The 12,375-nt window shown below is 41.6% G+C and overlaps 1 protein-coding gene across 3 annotated transcripts; it reads right to left on the bottom strand.

Annotated features, from left to right (window-relative positions):
* Window positions 1–5: 5 nt before the first annotated feature.
* eef1db (eukaryotic translation elongation factor 1 delta b (guanine nucleotide exchange protein)) lies at window positions 6–11,941 on the bottom strand. 3 transcript variants are annotated; one of them, XM_040128308.1, is made up of 9 exons: window positions 11,807–11,941; window positions 4,991–5,108; window positions 4,247–4,318; window positions 3,063–3,125; window positions 2,605–2,692; window positions 1,742–1,854; window positions 1,427–1,624; window positions 1,074–1,268; window positions 6–122 (listed from the first exon to the last, which is right to left on the bottom strand). In XM_040128308.1, the coding sequence occupies exons 2-9, from the start codon at window positions 5,102–5,104 to the stop codon at window positions 84–86; spliced, it is 882 nt and encodes a 293-aa protein (XP_039984242.1). In that variant the 5' UTR covers window positions 5,105–5,108; window positions 11,807–11,941; the 3' UTR covers window positions 6–83. The 3 variants fall into 3 exon arrangements, with proteins under 3 accessions (XP_039984242.1, XP_039984240.1, XP_039984241.1); XM_040128306.1 differs by lacking the exon at window positions 3,063–3,125 and having other exon boundaries at window positions 11,807–11,940; XM_040128307.1 differs by lacking the exons at window positions 3,063–3,125; window positions 11,807–11,941 and adding an exon at window positions 11,339–11,507.
* Window positions 11,942–12,375: the final 434 nt, after the last annotated feature.

Raw genomic sequence — 12,375 nt, 5'->3', positions numbered from 1 at the left:
TATTGTTGTTAACCGTTGACATAATCAGCAGAGATACAAGGCGTGATGAAGGACAGAGAGAGAGAGAGAGAGACATGCTGGGATCAGATCTTGTTGAAAGCTGCTACGTCGACACTCTGGACCTGAAACGGAGCAAAAAGGTGAGACTTAGATGAGTTTACTGTGGAATTAAGATTACAACTGTAACAATATCACACCTACAAATGTATAGTGCGTATACAGTGAAATAATTATTTCTCTTGCAAAACTGTGAAGTTGTTGTATGCACCACCATCATTTTCAACACCAATGTGCCTGATTCACTGACATGTACAGTTTAATAGGTACACTTAACTAATGATAATCTAATGCAGTCCAGTCCAACAGTCCTGTGATAAATCCCACCTTCCCGAGGGTTTTTCAAATGTTCATTATTGGTTGAAACTGTTTTAGGGAGATGTGGATTACACCATGTGGTCATTTTGGAGGCTGTTTGTGGTGTTGTTACATTGTATTGCATTATATTGAGGTGTTCCTATACTGAACCACAAACCTGAAAAAACTCGACAAAAACTTATTATAACATCTATAAAAAGGTATAATTTACTAATGAACTGTTGTATTGAACTGCAGAGGTTTCAGCTAGGTGTACCTTTAAACTGGCAACTGGCTTTAGTTTACCTGTCTGGTTATTTGTTTGTTTTGGTATGTGTCATTTAATATAAGCCTTAATAAAAAAACAACTTCACAAACACCCTTTGAGTTTGAGAGTTTTAAGTCTATGAGAATGTTAACTGCATCATGTACAGTGGTCACAGCGAGGAGAAGTAATTGTAGTCAACAGAATTAAAGCATAAATTTGTCCAATTTGAGGCTTAAAATAAAATCATTCCAGCCTCAGAATCAATTGACAAGTTGTGATGTCGCTCAGTTTTTTGAAATAGCTGCCTTACCATTACAGCTGCCTGTGATGTACGTTCAGACAACTCAATATATCACATTTACACTCGGATTCTTGTGCTTCTACTTAAATCTTCAGTAAACAAGGTCGCAGTGGAAACACTGTAGAAGTAAGGCTATTATACAATACTTACATAGTCTTCAAACTTGGTAATCTCCTCCTCCAGCAAGTCCGTTCCCACCTTGTCATCCTCCACCACACATGCGATCTGGAGCTTCTTGATGCCGTAACCCACAGGAACCAGCTTGGAGGTGCCCCATAACAGGCCGTCAGTCTGTACTGAGCGCACGCACTCCTCCAGCTTCACCATGTCTGTTTCATCATCCCACTGAAAAGTGCCAGGAGGGGGACGGTGATAAAAGACCAGATTGAAAAGGGACAGTGTGTCAGTCAGTTGAAAAGATTTCACTGTGCCTTTTTTGTTTTTTCCAGTTTTAGGCTCCTGTGAGAGACATCAACATTGAATTCTGAGTAAATCCAACTTACAGGTTTGACATCCAATAAGATCGAGGACTTGGCGATGATAGTGGGCTTCTTGGCCTTCTTCTCCGCGTACTCTTTCAATCTCTGCTCTTTCAGTTTCTCTGCCTCTTCGTCTTCATCACTGCCGAACAGGTCAATATCATCATCGTCGTCGTCGTCATCCTGTTTAACAGGGGCGCTGGTCTTCTGGACGGTAGTACCCTGAGAGGAGAAATCTTGGTTACTCGCACGGGGCTCTGTGGTGACTTTCTGCTGCTGCTACAATAAAACTGAAGCAAATGATTATTGAACTGATCAAAACATTCTGCAGAAACTCACGTTTGTGTAGGGGACTGAGGGAGCGGGAGCTGGGGTCACAGCCACAGGAGATTTCTCCAGAACCGCTACCCGACATTCCAGTTTTGAAAGTGCTGCCCTTAAGTCATCCACCACTGAAGAAACAGGACCAGAGTCAATGAGTCTTGTATAAAAAAATAAAAAAAAACTGATATGGAAATGAATCAAAAATTACATATATAAAATCGAATCTTCTCAGGAGTAGGAGACACAGCAATGAAACAAAATCCCACCAGCAGGAGCTTGAGGCTGGTACATCATAAACACTGACACTGATTTGATTAGCCTAATGGATTTACTGAAAGTTAAATGGTAATTTTGATCACTTACTAATCCTGGAAGTCATTTTCAAGTAAAATAACCAAATATATTTCCCAGTTAAAGCTTCTCAAATATGGAAGGATTCTTACTTTTCTCTATTTCATATCATTTTAAAATAAATCTCTTTGGCTCTTAAGCCGCTGGTCGTATAAAATAAGTTTAGACATCAGTTTGGGCCCTGCTAAAAAATTAATTAATTAGGGCTTCAAGTAATTATGCAACAAATATTTCCATTACTTTTCAGTGAATCCACTAATTAGCTTATTTTGTCTGAACAACAATTGAATAAATTGATAACATATAATTCATATCATATTGGAGAGGCTGGAATCCACAAAAGTTTGGCATTTGTGTTTGGCAAATAGCTATTTTCAGTCGTGTCATCACTATATTTGATGATTACAAATTTCTCGTAGCAGATCTAATAATATCCACCCAATACCTGCGTGAAGGCTACTTTAGCATCCATAGGCAGAGAAAGCAAAATGCATTCATATCTGATCAAAGTTGACAAACAACCCTACCTTTGTGTAGGCTCTGGTTCTCCAGCTCCAGGCTCTTGATGCGAGAGACGAGTTCTCCTTGATCAGCTGCGCTGGTGCTGCTGGTGCTCTGCGTAATAAAGACACAAAGAGAGGAAGAGGAGTTCAGTGAGGGCGACATCTCGTGGACAAACCAGAAAATTAGTGCCATTGTCAAACCCAGGACTGTTACACAGACCCCATATGTGATCACGCAGCACACAGCCAGTGTCCATCTCAGCAGCACAGTCTGTACAACCAGACAGTGGCAGCAGAAATACAGGAGCTGTAGATGGACCCTGACAGAAATACAAGGGTGACAAGCAGCTACTTGGTCTGCAACACTCCACACAAAAATGTTATCGAACTCAAACTCGAGCGTTGATGTCAGCGAGGTCCACTGACAAAGCAGTTGGCAGCAGAGGTGCTTCCGGTGACACACAAGGCTCGGTGGCACTTACAAGCTGGGAGTGTTGGCTCATGGAAGGTTGACCAGACCCCCTCTTACACAGTGTAGTCTTCAGCTGGTGGGGGGAGGAGGAGGAGGAGGGGATTTCAAAGAGGAAAAATCCAGGATAAGGGAGGGAAGATGAACAGAACTGAATGAAGTACATGCTGAAGGAGTGCTGCTCAGGAGTGTAGAACATAACGCAAACAGAGCAACGAAAGGAACAACGTCGAGCTGGGGGGGGTATTGGAAAAAGATCAGACTAAAACCAGATGTCTACTCTCGCACTACATCACATTTATGTGTCTCCAAGCAGGACGGGTTGTACGGCTTGAGCTGAACAGACAGCCTCTACTTTAATCTGGAAAAATTTGCATGAAAAACAATGCAATATTGTAACCTATCAGGAACAAGGAAATAACACAGCAATTGTTGGAATAAAACAAGATCAGTTCTGTCAAGCATATCTAAGAGTTTACAGATTACAAGTTCCATGTACCACAGGTATTCTGAGTGTTAACGTCAACTACACAACATCTCTTATCTGCTCTTCATCCAACCATGAAAGGTCAAAGTAGTAAAAAACGAAAAAGGACCTGGTTTCACGTCAAGAATGTCAAGATGACATGTAGCACCAACACGTACTGTGCAGGCCACCCGGTGAAACTTCACAACCTAGCAGGAATCAAGACCTCCCTCTAAGTAAGGACCACAACTTGGTGATGAGAAAACAAATAAAGTTTGACAAATTTTTGCAGTCGTAGTGTTTACAGTGTGTAATCGCTAATATGCTTATAACGTGTAACATTTGCACGTGGCCTTGAAGGTGAGGAATGGTTTGACCCATTATATTAATAATAAACTTCTACAGACGGCAGAGATGAACAGGTTCTGACTCCCAGATTCAAATTAACATATGTAACAGGCGTTTCAGTGGTTATGGGCTACAATTCTTCTTCCCAGTACAGCAGTGTCTACACGACCATCACAATAACTGAATGGAAGACAATCTAACGAAATTGTAATCAATTCTATCTTAGCAGCTTTGCATTATTTTGGACTTTTATTAGTTCCGTACATAAAATGGGGTCTATGTATTCAGACTGCACTCAATAGAGTGTGAGTGGAAAACTTTAGATGAGAGGCAGATATTGCCCATAACTACAGCTCAGAGACAAAACATAAATTTATACTTACTCCTGCAAGAGATTTCTGGATGTTTTCCCGTGCCCGTGCAATGTCTTGCAGAATGGTGTTGGCTCCAACATCCTTAAAGAAAATGAACAGAAGTCAATGTCAATTCATCCATTACTCAGTTTCAGTATTTACAGTTAGGTCCATAAGCATTTGGACTGTGACACAATTTTCGTACTTTTGCCTCTGCGTGCCACTACGATGGATTTGAAACGAAGCCATCAAGCTGTGGTTGAAGTGTAGACATTCAGCTTTCAATTCAAGGGGGTTTAACAAAAATATCGCATTAACCGTGTTGGAATTAAAGCCATTTTCATACATAGTCCCTAATTTTTTTTAGAGGCTCAAAAGTAATTGGAGAAACCAAGGTCATAAATATAAGGATCATTTTTACGGTTTGGATGAAAATCCTTTGCACTCAATGACTGCCTGAAGTCTGGAACCCATGGACATCACCAAGGCTGACAAATTCAACATCAATCTTTTTGTACCTAAAAACATACCAGGTAATCCCTTGGTAAAACATCCCAGAATTTTTTATGTCAATATGCAGTAAATCATTCTGATTTGATGTTTTTGGAGAATACTGTTGGTACACTTAGAAAACATACGCAGCGGAACTTGGTTCAGTACACATTTCCCTCATATCCAAAAATCAATACAGTATATTGCCCTGCAGTACTTCAGATGGGAGGAGTGGCAATTTAAAACAAAAGATAAACTCAAGCTGTGAGCTAATGTGGGTACCTGTGTTGGCTGTGAGGGGCCGTTCATGCGCTCATAAAAGCGTCTCTCTGCCTCATCATAGCGAGTTTTGTCGAACCAGATCTTCTCCTGGGCCAGAAAGTCGACTGCGCTCATGGTGCTAAAGAGGAGAGAGTGAGGAAGGACAAGAGAGGGATGTATGAACAGGACACAGGAGGTCAGGGAAAAAGAAAGGAAAAATCTATATTACTACTACTAATTACAGAATTTATACTTGAAATCACCTGACGTGATCTATATTCACAATGTTACATTTATTAGCTGTAAAATCTTACATTTTTATGTGTAAAATGCTTATTATATATATTATTTTATCTACACTCCCAACAAACAGACCACCCCAACACCCCAACACAACTATACAAAAGAAAACTTAAAGTTGGCAAACGGAACAATGGTTCATACAGTCATTCAAAAAATTCGAAAACAAGTAATAAAAAAATGGATGAACCAAGACAAATGAAAATAAAACAAGATGAAAAAGCAGTAACAAATTTAAAAAAAAAACGAAAAAAAAAAAACCCCTCACACATTCAAAAAAAAGGGAAACACATGATGGCAGAAAGAGAAAAACAATGAAAGATGAACTGAAACATCTGGAGCAGCTCCACTCTCCCAGTTTGCTCATACTTGTCCCTCAGTGGGGCGGTCGAGGCAACTGATGAGACATCTGCTTCTGGCCTCTGACCCTTCTTCACCACCACCACGGCTTTATGGCCACTGTAACCATGGAAACGGCTCTCTGCTGCATCGTACCGCCACTTGTCCAGCCACACGCGTTCGCTGTCTGGGTGAAGGAAGTAGCAAACTCCTGCCCCCGAAACGTCTTGCTTCTCGTGGGCCTCAGCTGGCTCATCCTCTTCTTGGATTGGGTGCAGAGCATGAAAGAGTTCTGCTTTACCCGGCTGGACCACCTGTTTTTCCTCCACCACCACCTCCTCATCCTCCTCTTCTTCCTCCTCTTCTACAAGGCTTTGAGGATGGTCGCTACTTCTGGATGTGGAGGTGCAGCTGGACCGCTTGGAGGAATTGTTGCCGTATAGATTCTGATAATAAGCTGCTTCAGCACGGTCGTACAGTGGTTTCTCCAGCCACACATCTCTAAGCAACTCCACTGGGATGCGAGGCAGGCCGTTAATGGATTGTTGATTGGTGGGTGTGACACCTGCCTGCTGGATGACAGGACTTGCAGGAGTCGGAGCTAGAGACTGATATCCTTCATCAGGTGTTCTGGGTGCGATGGAGCGGTTAGGTGGGGGTGGGAGGTCCAGGGAGTTTGGAATGGACAGCTGCATGGATTCTTCAACGAAGCGGCGTTCTGCTTGGTCAAAGGTTTTCTTGTTCACCCACACTGCCTCTACAACATGATGACATGCCACCTGGTCCCCATGGTGGCAAGCCAGTCCTGAGAGAGATGGAGCCACAGCGGATGGAGAGTTTGAGTGTTTCCCTGGGGCCGGAGGTGACCGCTTTGGCTGGGTGGTCCCATTGGAAGAGCTCGCCAACCAGCACTGGTAGAGGCTCTCGGCTCGCTCGTAGATGCTGCGTTCAAACCACACATTAGCACACTCGGACTGCAGGCCAATCAGACCAGCACGGGGGTCAGATGGCTTGGTGGCCTTTTTGTCTGGCTTCTCTTCGGTCTTGGTAGTACCATTGACCTTCTCTTCAGGGCGGCTCTCAGGATTAGAGGAGCGTTTCTTGCGGCGGCGGCTTTTCCCACTGCGCTTTCCATCTCCATTCAAGCTGCCACTCTCTGGGGAGGACGACGCCGTCTCTCCGTTTCTCTGACCTGATTCAGTCTTGTTCCTACACCCCAGCGCTGCGTTCACAGACAGGTCCACCTGACAATGGTTAGGAGGCTGATCATGCTCCGACTGATCCGCTGCAGAGCATTGGGGAATCTTCTTAGACATCATCTTTGATCCGTTGCAGGTAAAAAAAAAAAAAAAAGAAGAAGAAAAAAAAAGAAAGAAAAAAAAAAGAGAACAACAGGTACAGGCTTTTGGGTTATTTAGAGAGACGCAGGAAGGTTTAGAGACAAAAAGGGATTGATCTATTGTACATATGATACAAAATAGAGTCTACAAATCAGTCCCAAGAGAAACACGAAAGGCATGCAGAAAAATAGAAGAAATCCATGCAGCTGAACTAAATAGTGTATGGAATCTACTTATTTGTCAAGAGTCAGTGTCACCCAGAAAGTCATACACAGCAGACCTTGAATTAGTCTTACATTAGCCTTCATGGTTTTTAATCTAAATGCCAGTTGGAGATTGTCTAAATGAAGCCAAAAGTGTAAAATGCCAGTCCCAAGTTGCATTTTTTCCTGCTACTGGTTGCCAGAACAAACAATTTAGAAATAACTGCTTGTAAAACCCAACATTGCTTATAAAGACATGTTTGTAGAACTTGGACACTGATTGTCTGCAAGTACATTTTTAATCTGAATTGTTTAAACAAATTTAGCCAGACAAGAAATATTTATCTTCCTTTTTTTTTGTTTTTAGAAAAAAAAAAAAAAAAAAGGACCATTCAAGCTTTCTCATTGTTATTATGCTTAATCTGCTTAATATATCAAGAGTATATTAAGTGGATGTTTGGTTATAGCAATGAAGTTAGCAGTATCTGCTCGGTTTCAGTATTACATTTCGATAACATGCATTTACAGGAGAGTAAAATCCTTAACGTTTTGATAACCAAGAGACCTTTGTTGCCTTGGTTATTCACAACATACTCTGCAGGCACAGTATTATCAATGGCTTTACAACATAAACTAACAAACTCTCTGTGCTCACATATACAGTACTTTAATTCAGCCAAATTCCCAATAAATCTGTTCTCATTTACATGTTTTTCTGTTTCTGTTGTCAGACAACGGAACAATATGAAATACTGACTGAAACGGGGGCCATTAAGACCACTAAGACCAATAAAATCCTGATTCTATAACCGCGACGTCGTCTGACAAAAATCACCCCACACGTAAGTTAAAGACAACATCTGTGCTGTGATTTCAGCCCTATTTACTTGTAAAATGATCAGTCAGGGAGAAAGCTAGAAGCTCCTTCATCTCTATGTTAGTTGCCATGCGTCGAATGAATGAGACTGATAGAGAGGTGTGCCTGCGGTTGGAAAGCCCGACCTCTCGCTCACGGGGCAACACTGGCGACTCTTTGCAATGGAAAGTAGCTAAGGTTTGTCCAAAAAGTCGCTAGATGTGAAAAAGAGTCGCTAAAGGGGTCTGCAAAGTAGGCATATCTAGCGACAAAGGCACCAAATTGGCAACACTGCCTTTAAATGCCGCCCTGATGATGTAATAGAAACTATTTGTACCAATTCATTTTGAAAGAGCAAGGGCTAATGGGAAAACTCCAACAATTGGCCGGCCCCCCAAAGGTGTAACTTCATCACTCGGTCAGCAACAGACATTCGTGTTTATAGGGCTGGCCCTGCTGTTGCAGTCCAGCCAAAAATTAGTCCGAAGAGTCAATCAATCTTGACACAATGACAGAAAAAGCATGCAAAGAAAGAAAATAGGTGCAATGAGTCTGAGGCAAATTATTAAATTTATAAAAAAAAAAAAAAATAAAAAATTAACAACCTGATATTGATGCATCACTGAAAGGCACTGACATGCGCATGCATGCAAACTACTCGAATCAGTAGATACTGAGCTTTTCTATGTAAACAAATCACAAAGCGCAAGCCATGCAGTTTTTATGACGTGACAGTAGTGTTGCAATACAGGAAATGCATTCCCATACCGTTTCATCATGTGAACGTTAGTAATATTGATCCAAAACTAATACACCACTGAAAAAAATTTGAACACTGTTTTGGGAAGTCATTTCCTATTTAATGTTTATTTTCAAAAAAATTTAAAAATTAAAAAATAAAAATAAAAATTTATATATATATATATATATATATATATATATATATATATATATATATATATATATATATATATATATATATATATTACACACACACACACATTCATATACACCCCCCCCCCTTCTTAACTCACCTTCCTTGGTAAAATTGCTGAGCTAAAACTAGTATCAAAGTCAAATACTCAACAGGTTCTTTTTATCCAGTTAAACGCAAGCCATTGAAAAAGAAATCAAACAATCACCACCTTGCAAAACAATCAAACCAATACAGGGGATACAACTGTGTTAAAAAAAAAAAAAGTAACACAGGACTCAAAAGGTACATGTCGAGGTTTTAAGGAATACTCACTTGTCAAATTCTGAACGCAAGATGAGAGGAAAGAAGCTACATGTTAAAGATTTCTCTAAAACAATTCCTCAGTATGAAAGTCAGCCTTCTTACAAACCTAACATGCCCCACCCACCCTTTTGTCTGGTGTGATGATGAATATGAAAAATGGTTTTACTTGCTAAAATCTAAGGCTTTCATATGAAGGAACATCAAGCAACAACTTGGATGCGTCCCAAAGCCTCCCTTTCCCCCCTTCATCTGTTTTATTCCTCAGCTAAAATGGAAAGATCTGGGGACTGCTTATTTTTCTCTCTATCAACAAAAATGAACATTTGCTGTTAAAGCAGCCCCGTGAAAACTCCTCAGTCCAAAGAGCCTATCAAGCAAATTGGTAGTGATGTTCCAACTCTGGAAAGGAAAAAAAAAAAAAAAAAGGCACTCTTAAATGCCGACTTTGAGCCACGCTGGCAAGTGCACATGCAATTACGTTCTGGATTACTTTTGCCACATTTTAAAAAAAATTTCCATCCAAAAATTCCTTGGCAGGCTGGATCGCTGTGGCTACTCTACACTACTAGGACAGCAGGTTTATGAAATCATGACCATGAATTTCCAGGTCAGAGAGGACAACGATTTGTGGAGGAAAGGATGTGCTTTATAGGAGCTTTTAGGGTGCACCCTTCTGGGGGGCAGCTCTACTGACAGCCAGTTTAGTGACTTAACAACCATATTCATTCTTATTAAAAAAAAAAAAAAAAGACTAAATAATTTCCTAGAACAGCTTGTCACTGTACTTTTTAGTTATCATTACTTAAACATATGTTGACAGTGCATTTGTTAGGTGCTGTTTTTAGCCAGAGATTTGGCGCACTAGTGAGTATTTCTGGCGGCAGGGCAGCGTATGTGGGATCAACTCAAAATAAACTACAGTGTGTCTGTGTGGTCATGGTAATGAAGGAGCGTGTCGTGGCTCACCGATGGAGCTCTATGGCACAGAAGAATGAGCAACGTATAACAGGCTTTGGATATGCGCACACAGTACTTGTTAGTCAGGTCAATTCATTGCTGTTTTTTTTTTTCCATCGAATTAACAGTAAGAAAATACTGAATATCGCCAGCATTTTCCGTGGTGCTGATCAAAGAGTACCCCTAAAATGTCATGAACTGGGGAAATGACACCATGACTAACCAATGCAAAGTGACAACACTTTTATCTCCTGTTTGGTGTAAACGGAGTATAACTGAACACTGCTGGCTGATGCGATCGGAGGCCATTTACTATGTTCAATCCCACTGACGCCAGGCGGAGGACGCATGGCAGACCCTCGATTTACCACTTGATTGACAGCCTCTTTTTTTCCCCAACTCAGTTGTTTATATTACTAGCTTTTAATATCACACAGACCGCCTCTTAACCGCCATAAGCCACCCTCCTACCCAAATCTGCAAAAAAACAGGGTTTCTGCAGGGTTCACCAAGATAAACTCAAGACTTTTTAATACACATAGAATTGGATATCATTGAATATCACATTTTGTCACTCCTTCCCAGTTCTATATAACAATACTGCAAATACTATCATTAATTATTCATTAAACACAACCTGGACCTGAAAAAAGCAGTAAAACATGGATGGAATAATGGACGTAAGAAAGAATTGACCAACTGAACAATATCCTACTTATTTAAGGTCCACATGTGAATTTAAAATAAAACTCTGAGGTCTGGAACTATAGAATTGGAGATCTCCCAGCCAGTTTTTGCTCAAGGTGCAACACCCTATAAAAGTACCAGTACTGCCTAGAGCAGGATATACAAATATTTGAGACCTTTTTACATTAGATTTAGGACTTTAATACTTTTAAAAAGGAAAATGAAATCACTACTCTCTGAGACTTTTCGAAACCTGCCGGTACACTGGAAGAAAAAAAAAGAAAAGAAAAAGGAACTGGTTCACTGAGATTACGAGTCTTGTTTTAAGGACCTTGCGCGTAAAAACAACGTAACACTTTCATTGAAAGGCCACACATGTGTAATGACATGAAGAAAAAGCTCGTCGTGTGATTAGCTGCACTGTCAAAAGGAAGTTCAGAGCCTCACCGGAGCTGTCATCATCAGAAGGTGCGCCCTGCTAACCTTAACATTAGCCGTCTTTCTTCATCTCGAAGCGGGTCCTAGCTTAGATGAAATGCTACCACTAGGTGGTCAGCGCTTCACGGGACACCGGAATAATCACGGCTGTTTTAAAATCGGACACTGAAGCATTCGTCTTTCATTTTTGACGCTTTTGTAAAATGTCACGGCCGCGGCCACTGAAGCCGGTGCCTGCCCGGCGTGACTGCCCGCTTTTGGCAGCGCTAGCGCTAGCGCTAGCATGCTGTCCCACACCCCCCCCCCTCTCCCCAGTTCAGCTAGCCGTTTGCTAGCCTCGGCTAACGCAAGCCGAGTCCCGGCTGCCCGTTAACCACTGAACACCCATTGATTTCCTTCAAATGTCACATAACAGAGCTCCGCCACGAATCCCCGGAACTGAAACCCCGGCTGTCGGACAGCGTTAGCGATACTTACTGCTGTGTTATGGGGTGTTTTTTTTTTTTTTGTCTTGTCGGAGCGAGACCAGGCCGGTGAATGAAACGCGTGTATTCCCAGCAGTGAGTGACAACGGGAGGAGGAGGAGGAGGAGGAGGAGGAGGAAGCAAGGAGCAGCGGTGATTGTGTGATCTTAGGTGGGGGAGGGGGAGTTAGGAATCACTAACGTTGCTAGATGCCCCGTGGTAATTCTCACGTATTGTTGGCAGTCAAGTGATGCGGTACAAATTGTGGACAGACTGTGACCTTCACCGTGTGTTCACTTCCACACATGACTGGTCAAAAATGTTGAGCCAAAGGACCATTTCGTGCATTCTTCAACCTTTGTCTCTACAGGACAAGTTTCTACTGCCAAGGACACGTTGCGCTAGTCACTGTGTTGGTGTAAAACTCATCTCCCCACACACTTTTAAACCTGGCAATGCAGTGGCAGACCAAGCAAGGGCAAGAGAGACTGTGGGCCCCATCATTTATTCTCTTAAAACTGAAATGAAACTCTTTTTTTTTTTTCTCAGAAAGTAGATTTTGAAACCACATTGCTGTTACTG

Source organism: Xiphias gladius, chromosome 6 (assembly GCF_016859285.1).
Source record: "Xiphias gladius isolate SHS-SW01 ecotype Sanya breed wild chromosome 6, ASM1685928v1, whole genome shotgun sequence".
NCBI lineage: Eukaryota > Metazoa > Chordata > Actinopteri > Istiophoriformes > Xiphiidae > Xiphias > Xiphias gladius.
Note: the sequence above shows the minus strand (reverse complement) of the source record. Positions and strands in the feature narration are given on the sequence as shown.

Bases quoted from the DNA above. Each gene is read 5' to 3' on its own strand.
- eef1db (XM_040128308.1), bottom strand. From the start codon at position 5,104: ATGAGCGCAGTCGACTTTCTGGCCCAGGAGAAGATCTGGTTCGACAAA. The intron at 3,126-4,246 runs GTAAGTATAAAT...TCCCCCCACCAG, and splicing joins TCCAGAAATCTCTTGCAGGA to CTGAAGACTACACTGTGTAA. The intron at 2,693-3,062 runs GTAAGTGCCACC...TTTATTACGCAG, and splicing joins TGAGCCAACACTCCCAGCTT to AGCACCAGCAGCACCAGCGC.